The sequence below is a fragment of the Schistocerca gregaria genome, chromosome 2 (genome assembly GCF_023897955.1).
Source record: "Schistocerca gregaria isolate iqSchGreg1 chromosome 2, iqSchGreg1.2, whole genome shotgun sequence".
NCBI classification, from domain to species: domain Eukaryota; kingdom Metazoa; phylum Arthropoda; class Insecta; order Orthoptera; family Acrididae; genus Schistocerca; species Schistocerca gregaria.
In genome coordinates, this window is record NC_064921.1 from 966,316,808 (window position 1) to 966,330,131 (window position 13,324).

Below are 13,324 nucleotides of genomic sequence, written 5' to 3' on the forward strand. Positions count from 1 at the left end.
CACAGGCAGAATGATACTACAAATGTTGATGTAATTAATTTTATTTTACCTGAGTGTGGTCACTTGACCAAAACAGGTAATGAATGAACGTTAATTTTATGATTTCAATTATCACATTCATGCTAACTTACCAATAAGTAATATGTTAACTGCAAACAGCAACATGCGACGTGCATCTACTTTTAGACGCTCCACGAGGCTGTTCAGATGTTCTGTAGATACGATTCTCCGTTCCTCCGTCAATCTAATTTGTGTTTGAGAAAGGCTTAGAAGTGTTTACGCAGCACATCTCTAAGGCGAGGGCAGGCGACGGCTTGCTAAGCTACACATGTGCAATGTGTGCGGGTCACCTGCGGGCCACAGCTTTGCTCGGGCGTTCTCGGAAGTATCCGGAACAACTCGACATTTGATTTAGCTCTGCGTTGTGGCATTTTGCGGTTGTCGCAACTCTCTCAGTTCGTCAGAATCGTGGTATCAGCGCTGTTAAGCCTGTGTGTTCGTGATATGAAGGACGTTCACAGGTCCACTGCCTGTTTGCACAAAACGAGTCAATCCTATAAAATAAATGGGAAGGACAGAAGAGACGGATTAGAATTCTCAATTGGCCTAAGCTGCGGATACTGCTTATTTGCCACGAAATGACATAATAATACCACGCAGAAAGAATTTATACTCTTAGATGGCAATGCAAGAGCAAAGAATTCCAGCGATCGGCAGGTGGGATTCATTGTTCTGTACATCAATAAGCACGTTGTGGCAGATTTTCAGGCATAGAGCACTTGAAGACATTGGCGGTATGAATAGTAAAATTTCTGAAGTCGCACTCATTATTCCATTTTAAGTTGCAACAGTTTTCAAAGGAAATAAATGAAGGGTATCTGGACTTCATATATTACTGCAAGCCCTGAACGATTTTTCCATTTAAATCTCGCTTTTGTTGAATTTATGAAGGGAAAAGGACTGAAGAAATTAAAATTAGAACAACCGAAATGAAATGCCGACTTCGTGTTTTAAGTGGACTTGACTGATCACTGCCCACAGTAAGACACTGCAAGGTAATTTCTTTGTGATTTGAAAAAAGAAAAGCATCATCACATGGAGCTAAAATATGGTCTAAAATACGCCTAGTTTACACCATATTTTAGTTCTACGTGACGATGCTTTGCTGACTGTAATTATAGATTTTGATGATGCAATTGTGGCTTTATCACATTATGACGTGGGGTAGAATAGGTACGCTTTACCTCATTTCATCCCTACATTTCCCAGTTTGTAAGAGAGTATATCGTGATACGAAATGCTGTATTGTTTGGAAGATACACAGCCCAATAGTTGTATATTTCTTATATTGTAGATGGTCGTTACGCACTGAAACCAGGTCATCATCGAAGGACTTTATATTGTGATCAAAGACTAAAAAGAAACCATATGTTATTCTTATATTTATGCCTCAGGAAGATATGGTGCATTCTCTTGGATTATACCAATCGTAGAAAAATTAAGAATACCACGAGTATGGCGAAAATGGAGAATTACCAATGTACCACACTGAAATTTTTTCATATGAATCTCACTCGGGAAAGAAACGTTGTTAGAGACTGCTGAAGATCTCACACTTCGACAGTAATTTCTCGCAAACCATGTAGAACGTTTAATTTTGCCGGAAACAGGCGCTTACAACTGATTGTGAATCAAGATACATTACAAGATTCTCACTGAAAACTGTTCCAGATAACTCTCCCATTCTTTTGTTGGTTCTTTGGAATTTATTCGAAAGAGACATAATTAATAGACGAATGGGGACAAGGTTATTCCAGTATACCTTGGAAAATATTCTTCTGTGGACATGGGCATATAAATGACAAACTAAAATAAAAATAACAATCGGGTTTCGAACACAAGCCGGAAAAGTGTGAATCTGTGCTAGCCAATGTACCCCTGCTTCTGTTTAGAAATTGACTTGCTGATAGGTACAGACAATAACTCAAAAACTTTGTCCGTCGTGTTCGCAGAAGCAGGATTTCGCTTATTGTGACCGCACTTCCAGAGAGCAAAGTTCCTGAGAAGCCGGATTATGGCACTGAACGCATTCTCATCTTAAGTTTCAAGAAGCTTCACTGTACAGAATTCCCGACAACAAGGAAGGGCCAAGAGTCGCCAAAAGTGCGCCAAGCTTTTGCTCTTACCTTCTTCACTCACTTCGCAGCCTCTTTCAAAACTACACTACCAGACATTAAATTTGCTACACTACGGAGATGACGTGCTACAGACGCGAAATTTAACCGACAGGAAGAAGATGCTGTGATATGCAGATGATAAGCTTTTTAGAGCATTCACACTAGGTTGGCGCAGCTGGCGACACCTACAACGTGCTGACATGAGGAAAGTTTCCAACCGATTTCTCATACACAAACAGCAGTTGACTGGCGTTGTCTGGTGTAACGTTGTTGTGATGACTCGTGTAAGGAGGATAAATACGTACCATCACGTTTCCAACTTTGATAAAGGTCGGATTGTAGCTTATCGCGATTGCGGTTCATCGTGTCGCGAGATTGCTGCTCGCGTTGGTCTAGATCGAATGACTGTTAGCAGAATATGGAATCGGTGGGTTCATGACGGTAATATGGAACGCCATGCTGGATCCCAACGGCCTCGTATCACTAGCAGTCGAGATGACAGGCATCTTACCCGGTTGGGTGTAACGGATCGTGCAGCCACGTCTCGATTCCTGAGTCAACAGATGGAGATGTTTGAAAGACAACAACCATCTGCACCAACAGTTCGACGACGTTTGCAGCAGCATGGACTATTGGCTCGGACACCATGACTGCGTTTACCCTTGACGCTGGTTCACAGACAGGAGCTTCTGCGATGCTGTATTCAACGACAAACCTGGGTGCACGAATGGCAAAACGTCATTTTTTGGATGAAACCATGTTCTGTTTACGGCATCATGATGGGCGCATCTGTGTTTGGCGACATCGCGGTGAACGCACATTGGAGGCGTGTATTCGTCATCGCCAGACTGACGTATCACCCGGCTTGATGGTATGGGGTGCCATTGGTTACTCGTCTCGGACACCTGTTGTTTGTATTGACGGCAATCTGAACAGTGGACCTTAAATTTCAGATGTGTTACGACCCGTGGCTCTACCCTTCACTCTATCCCTGCGAAACCCTACATTTCAGCAGGATAACGCACTACCGCATATTGCAGGTCTTGTACGGGCCTTTCTGGATACAGAAAATGTTCGACTGCTGCCCTGGCCAGCATATACTGCAGATCTCTCACCAATGAAAAACGTCTGGTCAATGGTGGTCGAGCAAATGGCTCGTCACAATACGCCAGTCACTACTCTTGACGAACTGTGGTATCGTGTCGAAGTTGCTTGGGCAACTGTACCTGTACACGTCATCACAAGCTCTGTTTGACTCAATGCCCAGGCGTGTCAAGGCCGTTATTTTGGCCAGAGGTGGTTCCTGATTTCTCAGGATCTCTGCACCCATATTGGGTGAAAATATGATCATATTTAAGTGTTAGTACAATGTATTTGTCCAATGAATACCCGTTTATTATCTGCCTTTCTTCTTGGTGTAGTGTACATCTGTATATACACGATACTGTGTCAGCCTGTCTCATTTGGCTGGTGCTGCGTGGGGCACAGTGGTGGTGAGCGGTCGTGTCCTGGGCAGATGCGGCCAGGGGCCCCCAGCCGGTGGCCGCCGCCCCGCCGGCCGGCGCTGCTGCCGCTGCCGCTGCTGCTGCTGCTGCTGCTGCCACTGTGGGTGGGGCCCGCGCCGTCGCTGGCCCACGAGGTGGCGCCCTGCTCCTTCAACACGATGTGCTCCTGCAAGTTCGGCAGCCACACCGACGTGCCCACCGTCCGCTTCAGCGCGCCGCCCTCGCTGCACGGTCTGCGCGACATCACCTGCGTCGGCGTTCCCTTCTCCACCATGCCAGGTAACGCGCCACCCAGCATCTGTTTTCCCTCGTGTCTCATTACATCCTACGTCAGGGTTTCACTGCAAACCTGTGAAACGTCGGCGTTTATTCCTGAAACTGAATCTGTTGAAATAACTGAGTAGGTGAAACTTCTTCGTTTTTCTACTTAAACTGCTCAGTGACTACTGATTGTTCTGAAACTACTGCTTGTTTCTATCATTTCATAGAATTTTCCCTGAAAAATACAACTCAAACTTATCGTATTCATTTATGGCCCATAATACAGGGTGTAAAGTATATAAACGTACAAACTCTGACAGGTTGTAGGGGACATCAAAACAAATATTTTTACCTAACGTCATTTATTCCTACGATGATTATCTAAACCGGTGGAAGAAGATTTCTCTGGTGGTAAATTAATTAAACCAACAAACACTTTTCCATTTTTATGACCACGAGACAATACCTAGCTTGCAGATGCGGCCCATTTAAACAGTCTCCAACAACACCGACCTACACATTAACGAAGAACCGCACCTGATGAGCGCTAGTAACTGTGGCATGTCTGCTATCCTCACTCCAAAGATGCGAATTGTGACGCCCTAACGTTGCTTCATCGGTAAACAACACAGAGGATGGAAATTTAGGATGCACTTCACACTGTTCCAGGTACCACTGCGAAAACTGTGCTCTGGGTGGATAATCAACTGGTTCCAGATTGTAGACACGCTGTAAGTGAAATGGACGTAACAATTGCTCTCGAAGGACTGTTCTTACATTCGTCTGATTCGTCCCCATGTGACGTGCAATTGCATGAGTGCCGACTGAAGGATCCCGCTCCACATGCTGCAAGACAGCTTCCGATTCCTTACCGTACGATGGCATCCCTGTAAAGGTAATCTGCTAAATGACCTGGTCTTACGCAGACGTTGGTACACGGCATCAAAGATCGTATGATGCGGGATACGGCGATTAGGATATTGTTGTTGATAACGCCACTGTACAGCTCGGCCGTTGTGGTGCGCTATGTAGTACGCACCAACAATATCAGTGTACTCACTCCAGCTGTATCGCTCCATTAGTAAACAGAGCCAATGCACTACTACAATGGTGGACAGCAGTTACCTACAACTGAATAGCGTAGTACGCCCTCTAACTACTGAAGATCGTAATACGGCTTCTATCAACTGAAGAGCGTAATACGCTTTCCAACGGTTTAAATAATCCTCGTAGGAAAAAATTACATTCGGGAAAAATATTTGTTTTGATGTCCCCTACAACCTTCCAGAGTTGGACGGTTTAAATACTTTTCACCCTGTATACAAATGGAAGCCGACTTTTCAAATAATTAGCACAAAAGAATGGCCCTGAATTAGAAGAAATCCTAACAATAAGCTACATATTTTCATAACTCACTTACCTCACAGAGAATCTTCATAACACGAACTACAGCAGTAACAGCAAGCAGCAACTACGACCAGCTAAATAAAATGATTGTGACTACTGTAGGCTCTAACTACTCTTAGCCATGTAGTTAGCAAAGGAAAGATTTTATTGCAGAGCAAACAATGCATTTAGCAGATTTTACCTCATTCACTGTCATCCAGTTCCAAAAATTATATAATCGTCAATAGTTTCATTACCCAATCATTATCAAATACATCAATGATCATTTTACAATCCATTTCCAACCAACTTTGAATCTCCATAAAGGGCGCGCGTCCAAATCGCCCGCTCGCGCTGGCACTCCTAATCCCCATCACTTCTAAGTATTAACTACTTAATGCGAGTGCTTCCAGCCACAGAGTCGCTTAGCGAGAGCAGAGAGGGCTGTCAGTGATATTAATGCAGTCTACAGCGCTGCCAACATACAAACATATAAACAGGCTAATTACACGCGCTGCATAAGCAGACGGCGAGTGAAGGCCATTGAGCAGCGAGTACTGTACTCCATCCATCGTCACAGGAATAGAGTTTAGAGTGGTTTTGAGACTTGCATAAAAGTGGAAATCGATCCTCAGGGAAATTCATGAAAACAGATTGTCTATATATTCATTGTCGTATTCCAGATCTGCTAGTTCACGCTCAAGATCAGTGCGAATTCCGTAATGGAAGCGTTTTCATATTCCCATTCTGTTGCGCTAAGAATCCTGATTTCATAGGGCTGCAAACCATAAGGACAAAAATAACTTTCGCAGAATCTGTTTCTGCCAAGTAGCATATCTCGATTAAACTTGGACCATACAGAGAACGAACTGGTGCACTATACGAGTGGCGTTCAGTAAGAAATACGATACAGTTTTTTCTGAAAGCAGGTTGGTTTTAGTCCAGATTCCAGCACACCACATTATTCGCCACTCTTTTGGCAGCAAAACCCAGTTTTTCAACGTAATCTTCGTTCAGTGCAACGGTCTTACGCCACTTTACCGGAAGAGCCTGCATGAGCGCGTACCACTCTGCTGGTCGCCGTCGGAGTCAATGTCTTGCTGCATCAATAATCTCCCCATCATCCACTTACGGCTTCCCATGGAGTGCATCCTTCATTCGGGCAAAGAGATGGAAATCGAAAAGGTGCAAGATCAGGGCTGTAGGGTGGATGAGGAAGAACAGTCCATTGAAGATTTGTGAGCTACTCTCAGGTGCGGAGACTTAAGTGTGGCCTTGCATTATGACGAATAGGGGGATGTTCATTTGCATTGTGGTGGCCACGAAAAGTTTCCTGATAGTAGCGCAGTACACTTCAAAGTTGATCGTGGCACTGTGAGGGAGGACATCAAAGAAAATAATTCCTTCAGGGTCACAAAAGACTGTCGTCAAGACTACTGGCTGAGGGTGTGACTTCAAACTTTTACTTGAAAGGAGAGGTGTTGTAGCACCACTACATGGATTGCCGTTTTATTTTCTGTTCAAAGTGGTGAAGCCATGATTCAGCACCTGTGACGATGTTCGAAAAAAGTTGTGGCGGTCAGCGTCATAACGCGTAAGCGGTTACGCGTAGGTGGTACTTCGCTGCGCTATATCTTCTTGTATTATGCAGCGAGGATCCCCACGGACACACAACTTTGAATACCCCCAAATGTTGGACGAGTGTGTCCGATCTAGCTTCAAAAACGTCAAGTTGAGCAGCCAAATGTCTGATTACGATCCGTCGATCACCTAGAATGAGAGTATTCGGACTTCCCCACATTGCAGGAGTTACAGGTTGCGGCCAGTCGGCATGAGGGAAATCGGACATGTTTGGCCAGCTGCTGTGGTCGAGCGTTTCTAGGCGCTTCAGTCGGCAACCGCACTGCTGCTACGGTCGCAGGTTCGAATTCTGCCTCGGGCATGGATGTGTGTGATTTCCTTGGGTTAGTTAGGTTTAAGTAGTTCTACGTCTAGGGGACTCATGACCTCAGATGTTAAGTCCCGTAGTGCTCAGAGCCATTTGAACCATATCTGGAGGTGTTTGTGCGACCTTGTTGCAATGATGACGAACCCTTCGGCCTACGACTCAATCTGATATTTTTTCACTGCTGGATCTCCGTAAGCACTCTGCAAGTGCCAGTGAACTTCTCTGACAATCTGGTTTTCCAGCAAAGGGGAGTCAATGACAGATTACTGTTTGCAATGCACCTCCGCTACAGACGCCATTTTGAAAGCTACGTATAGCGCCGCTAGACATCGGAGCGTGTTGAAACTATGGGGGCTGGAGGGGAAATAGTCCACTGTGTCCCACAACAAATATCGCAATTTTTCAACTGAAATTGGCCGAGAAAAAAAGTGTTGCACGACTTATTGAACGCCCATCGTAGTTCAGAATATAACTGAAAGATGTAGCCAACTAGGCGAACAGAAACGACACTTCTGTGCAAATGCAATAATTACAATGAAGTCATCGTAGTTCATGGAGGTTACAAAAGGGGGGAGCATTGTTCTTAATAGACTGTGAGATCTTCGCGGTCGGCAGTGCATGCTCTACAGCATCCTCCCACGCTGGCCACGGGGCTGTGGTAGGGCTTTCCATACCACCACTAGCTCGGTGAACAAGAGCTGGAGCTGGTAATTGATGCATGTTGATGTGTTTCTGTACGTCACCCCAACGGACCCCCCCCCCCCCCCCCCCCTCACCGCGTATTTGATGGGATTTATGTCAGTGGAACTGGCAGGGCAGTCTACTTTCTTGCTGAATATCCTGTCGTTTCTAGAGCACTTTTATTTAGGGCTCAGGTTTCATGGAGCTAAATTTGACAGTGACACATCATGCGAAAGTTACTTTCCTCCTTTAGGTTTGCTCACCAGCGTATTTCCCACCACGACTGGCACTGTATCTGAAGACATTTAAACCAATAAATTCCATTACAGACTCACATTTTTACCCTTTCCTCAGCGCTGATGAGAGTGTCACAACAAGCTTTGTGCCTGCTATATTTTCACTTCAATAGAGCGCTACAGAATTTTCAACAGGCCCTTTGCAAATATTTTCCAAGCTGGCTCTGAACGTCGCCCCCCATATAGTGTGTGCTACAAATAATTGTCATGTTCGATAACGGCAGTTCGTGAAACTCTTCTATCTGAAGTGGACATGAAGGCTCAGTTGCAGCTACGAAATATTCTTTTATTAAATCACCACACGTTAAAGGGCGCTATTACTTCCATAAATGTAGCGCAAGTATATCTCATTCAGTTGATTCTTTCTTCCTCATCTTTGTCCTCATTTAAGTTTTAAAATCTCTTGTAAAATCTCATATTCTTAATTTTTCCCGTTTCTGTTGAAGTGTATTTGTGAACTGAACTTTCTGAAAATATTCGGTTTCTTACGATAGAATAAACATTCTGCTTACATATTATTTTGCGTAAAAAGGTAAAACTTCTCGCACTGGAAAGTCACGTGCGCCATTTCTGTTATTACAAGGCGCCGCTGTCAAAACCGACTCTCAAATATTTCATAGTTGCCGCGATTAGACGTGTTCGCGCGCATTTCCGTCACTCCCCATTACGCAGTGCCCGAAATTCTATCAATCACTACGCCAAAACGCACCTTACATGACCCATTGTAATCCTTCTGGATTCAGCTACCACAAAATTCTAATGACGTGAAGTCCGCCTCTCCTTCCATATCTGTATTCAATGTCCAACATGTATCCTCTAAAATTTGATAAAATACCCTCCTCTCCTCAAGTTCCTCAAAGTTCTTTCAAAAAATGGTTCAAATGGCTCTGAGCACTATGGGACTTAACATCTATGGTCATCAGTCACCTAGAACGTAGAACTACTTAAACCTAACTAACCTAAGGACATCACACAACACCCAGTTGTCACGAGGCAGAGAAAGTTCTCTCAAATCCTATGTTGTTGCTCCGAATGCTATGGACTCATTTCCAACAATGTCCCAACCAGGTTGCTGAGTGATCAGCGCGACGGAATGTCAGGTCTAGCGGCTTGGGTTCGATTCCCGGCTGGGTCGGGGATTTTCTTTGCTCAGGGACTGGGTGTTGTGTTATCCTTATCATCATCATTTCATCCCTATTGACACGCAAGACGCCGAAGTGGCGTCAACTCGAAAGACTTGCACCATTCCAAAGGTCTACCCGACGTGGGGCCCTAGTCACACGGCATTTCCATTTCCATTTCCCACAATGTTTTGATGCTACACTCCACGATAGTCTACCTTGTGCAAGCCACTTTACCTCTGAATAGAGGTTGAAAGCTGCATCCATTTGCATTTGTACGGGGTTAGTGGGTTCGTCTCTTGGTGTCCTTCTACAACTTTCACCTCTACCGACTACCCTCCACTATCAAACTTTAGATTTCTTTATACTATCTAATGCATCCCGTTAAGCGATCAATTCTTTTCGTCGTGACATAAATTACTTTCTTCCCTAGTTAGATTTATAACTTTTTCATTACATACGTGATCCACGCATCTAATCTTCAGCAACATGGTATAGAACCACATTTCGAATGTTCATATTCTCTTCTTGCCTTAACTGCTTATCGTCCACGTTACAGATCTGTGTAATGCTACACTCCAGACATATAGCTTTCGAAAAGACTTACTAACTATTAAACTTATGTTACGTGTCTTTTCAAAAATGTTTATCTTGCTATATCCACTCCGCATATTATATCCTCTTTACTATGTACCCCCTTTTCAAGACACTAACCTTTGCTTGCAACCATTCCTTCATGTTCCTTGCTATGCAAGACAGTATTCCAATGTGATTCCAAAAAGACTGAATAACATATATCCCGTCAATTTCTTCATTAAAGACCCACTGTTTACTCGGCATTTTACGGTCCATTACTGTTCTTTATTGTCGCCCCAATACCAACATATCCAATGCTCCCTCCATTTCCACATTTTCAGATCCAGGCAATGCAACGACCACCTCCTCTTCCTGATTTGTCTTACAGACTTATCTGCCATATCCTCTCCTTACACCAACGCTGGAATATATCTCCCATCATCGTAACCAGTCCTGGTTCCTTCCTTTTCCAATCTCCATTTCTACATCACTTTTCACTTTCCAGATAAACGATACCTAATCTCTTCCCCTCTCCTTCCTCCCATTTGTACAGCATAGCAGTACGTATTATTGCCCATTCTCATCTTACCCCAACCGATTTTAATAGTGTGCTAACTTCGAAAGCTGAGACATTGCTACGTAGTCTATTATCTTTCAACAATTGTACCGCAAAATTCTGAAAATAACTGGAGAGTCATAGATCTTATTCTTTTACGATAGTCTGTGCTGCCGACTGTGGTTATTGTATATGTAACTGAACTCGAAAATTATCTATTAAGGTGTCTTAAAGTTCCTGACATCGTTCTTACGTCGACTGGTGGTTCGCGCTTACTGGCTCCCATCCGTTGATTAAGTTTTTATAGTACACTGGTGTGCAAAACTTAAGAACGAAGGTAACTTTCGAAAGATGTATCACTGCTAAGTAACACAGCTTAGTGAAACTAGGGCCATACATAGGAAGATGTGGACTGGTGCCAAGAGCGCAGGGACAGGATCAAGAACGAGAGAGATCGTATACAGTACTCGGATGAGAGCAGATCCTGCTTGAGTAGTGATTATGGACGAACCTTTATGCGGTGAGATTTGGAACAAGTAATGGATCTCCAGATCTCTGAGCAAAGTACACTCGTAGTTAACATTATTGTGACACTGTACTGTTTCACACCGTGCGTCTTGTCAGGGTACATTCGGCCCTGAAATCCAGTTTACTGATGCACAGTGCAGGTGGATGAGCCCTACGAGAGGGTATTTGGTGAACAGGTTGTCCTGCCCACCGCCCGACTTAAATCCCATCCACAACGTGTGGAAAGCGTTGGGGAGAGTTACTGCAGAACATCCGAATGCACCAACACCATCCACCTGTAGTCAACAGTGCTGGTGAAGGAATGGAACGCCCTACCACGAGATCTCCTGATCAACCTCGTGGTCTGCAAGGGAACATGTCGCAGAATATGCACTGCCTTCTGTGGTGATCAGACGCCCTGTTAAGAACGACATCACATGTTTTATCCTAGGGACCATCATAAAACGCTGTGACCTCAGTATAATGATCATCTTTGATTAAAAGTGTAATATCTGTTCGCCTCACTGCGTACTTCTTTGAATTATTTACTGCAGAATACACTTCTTTTTATGTGTGGTCCACGGTTCATCGAGCTATTTTACATGACAGTGATACATCATGCGAAAATTACCTTCACCCTTTATCTCTGGACACCATTGTACTGTGGTTGACATTTTTCATTGTTATGTGCATGTGATAGATTAAGAGGGATTTGCAATTTAGTCTTACTTCTATTAGGCTTAAACCAGTGACGGTAGTGTTTAAATGTCGTGTCGGACTTGACAAATTTCTCCCCTTATGATAAACTAGCATGGCGCCCATTGGACATGATCTACATCTACCTGATTACTTTGCTATACACAATAAAGTGCGTGGCAGATGGTTCAATGAACCACCTTCAAGCTGTCTCTCTACCGTTCCACTCTGGAACGGCACGCGGGAAATACGAGCACTTAAATTATTCCGTGCGAGGCATGATTTCTCTTATTTTATCGTGATGATCATTTCTCCCTATGTAGGTGGGTGCCAAAAGAATTTTTTCGCAATCGGAGGAGAAAACTGGTGATTGAAATTTCATGAGAAGATCCCATCGCAACGAAAAACGCCTTTGTTTTAATGATTGCCACTCCAATTCATGTATCATGTCTGTGACACTATCTCCCCTATTTCGCGATAATACAAAACGAGTTGCCCTTCTTTGTACTTTTTCGTTGTCGTCCGTCAGTCCCACCTGATGCGGATTCCACACCGCACAGGAGTACTCCAGAATAGGGCGGACAAGCGTAGTGTAAGCAGTCTCTTTGGTAGACCTGTTGCACCTTCTAAGTGTTCTGCCAATGAATCGCAGTCTTGGTTTGCTCTACCCACAAGATTATCTATGTGATTGTTCCAATTTAGGTTATTTGTAATTGTAATCATTAAGTATTTAGTTGAATTTACAGCCCTCAGATTTTTGTGATTTATCGCGTAATCGAAATTTAGCTGATTTTTTTTTTTTTTGGTACTCATGTGAATAGACTCGCAATTTTCTTTATTCAGGGTCAATTGCCACTTTTCACACCATACACATATCTTATCTAAATCATTTTGCAAGTCGCATCTGCTATGGAAAAATGCGCTGTATCTGTTCCAAGAAATTAGTTTACTTTTTACAGTATTTTTGTCTGTTCCTACATTTATTACAATATGAACTGCATGTCGCAGTACAATTTGATATTTTATCTAATTATGTGTCGGGCCAATTTTGTGTTGACATTTTGTCGGATATTGTTTCCAGGTGCATGCTGACGGTTGTTTGGCAGCTGCATTGTTGGTACCATAACAATGTCCAATGTCACCACTGCCACTACCGATGTGCAGATATCGTGCCTACGACGCATCTACTCATAAAATTCAGGCGTCATTCACAACGGTCTTTTAGCGGAATAACCATTCCTGTGAATTTTGTCCATGTATTTGACATTAGTTTTTGAATGAATATCATTTCTGCAAAATATCGATTTTTCTAATGTACTGTTACGACCATTATACGTAATGTTAAATGCAACTTTCAGTCTGTGCCTAAGTACGGATCACTGTTTGTATTTCACTATTATTATGTGATTTCACTTGTGTAATACCGCCGGGAGCACTTCATATGCAACTGCAGCGGTGTTGGGACGCAAGCCTAGCGATAAGGAAGTTGGGAACTACGAAGATCGGCCTCGTGTAGTTGTGAGTCGCGTTGCGTGACCGGCGCACGTTACAGCCAGGCGTAACGAATCAGCAGCAGCGCTGGTGCGTGGCGGCGACTCGTGTGCTCGTGTGCTC

The 13,324-nt window shown here is 43.7% G+C and overlaps 1 protein-coding gene across 2 annotated transcripts in view; it reads left to right on the forward strand.

The window, feature by feature from the left end:
• LOC126335453 (chaoptin-like) overlaps window positions 1-13,324 on the forward strand; it is a 621,718-nt gene that overhangs the window by 454,399 nt on the left and 153,995 nt on the right. For both annotated transcript variants that reach the window (XM_049998743.1, XM_049998744.1), the window contains exon 5: window positions 3,694-3,961. In XM_049998743.1, coding sequence (XP_049854700.1) covers window positions 3,694-3,961 — 268 coding nt within the window. The remainder of the gene's footprint in view (window positions 1-3,693; window positions 3,962-13,324) is intronic.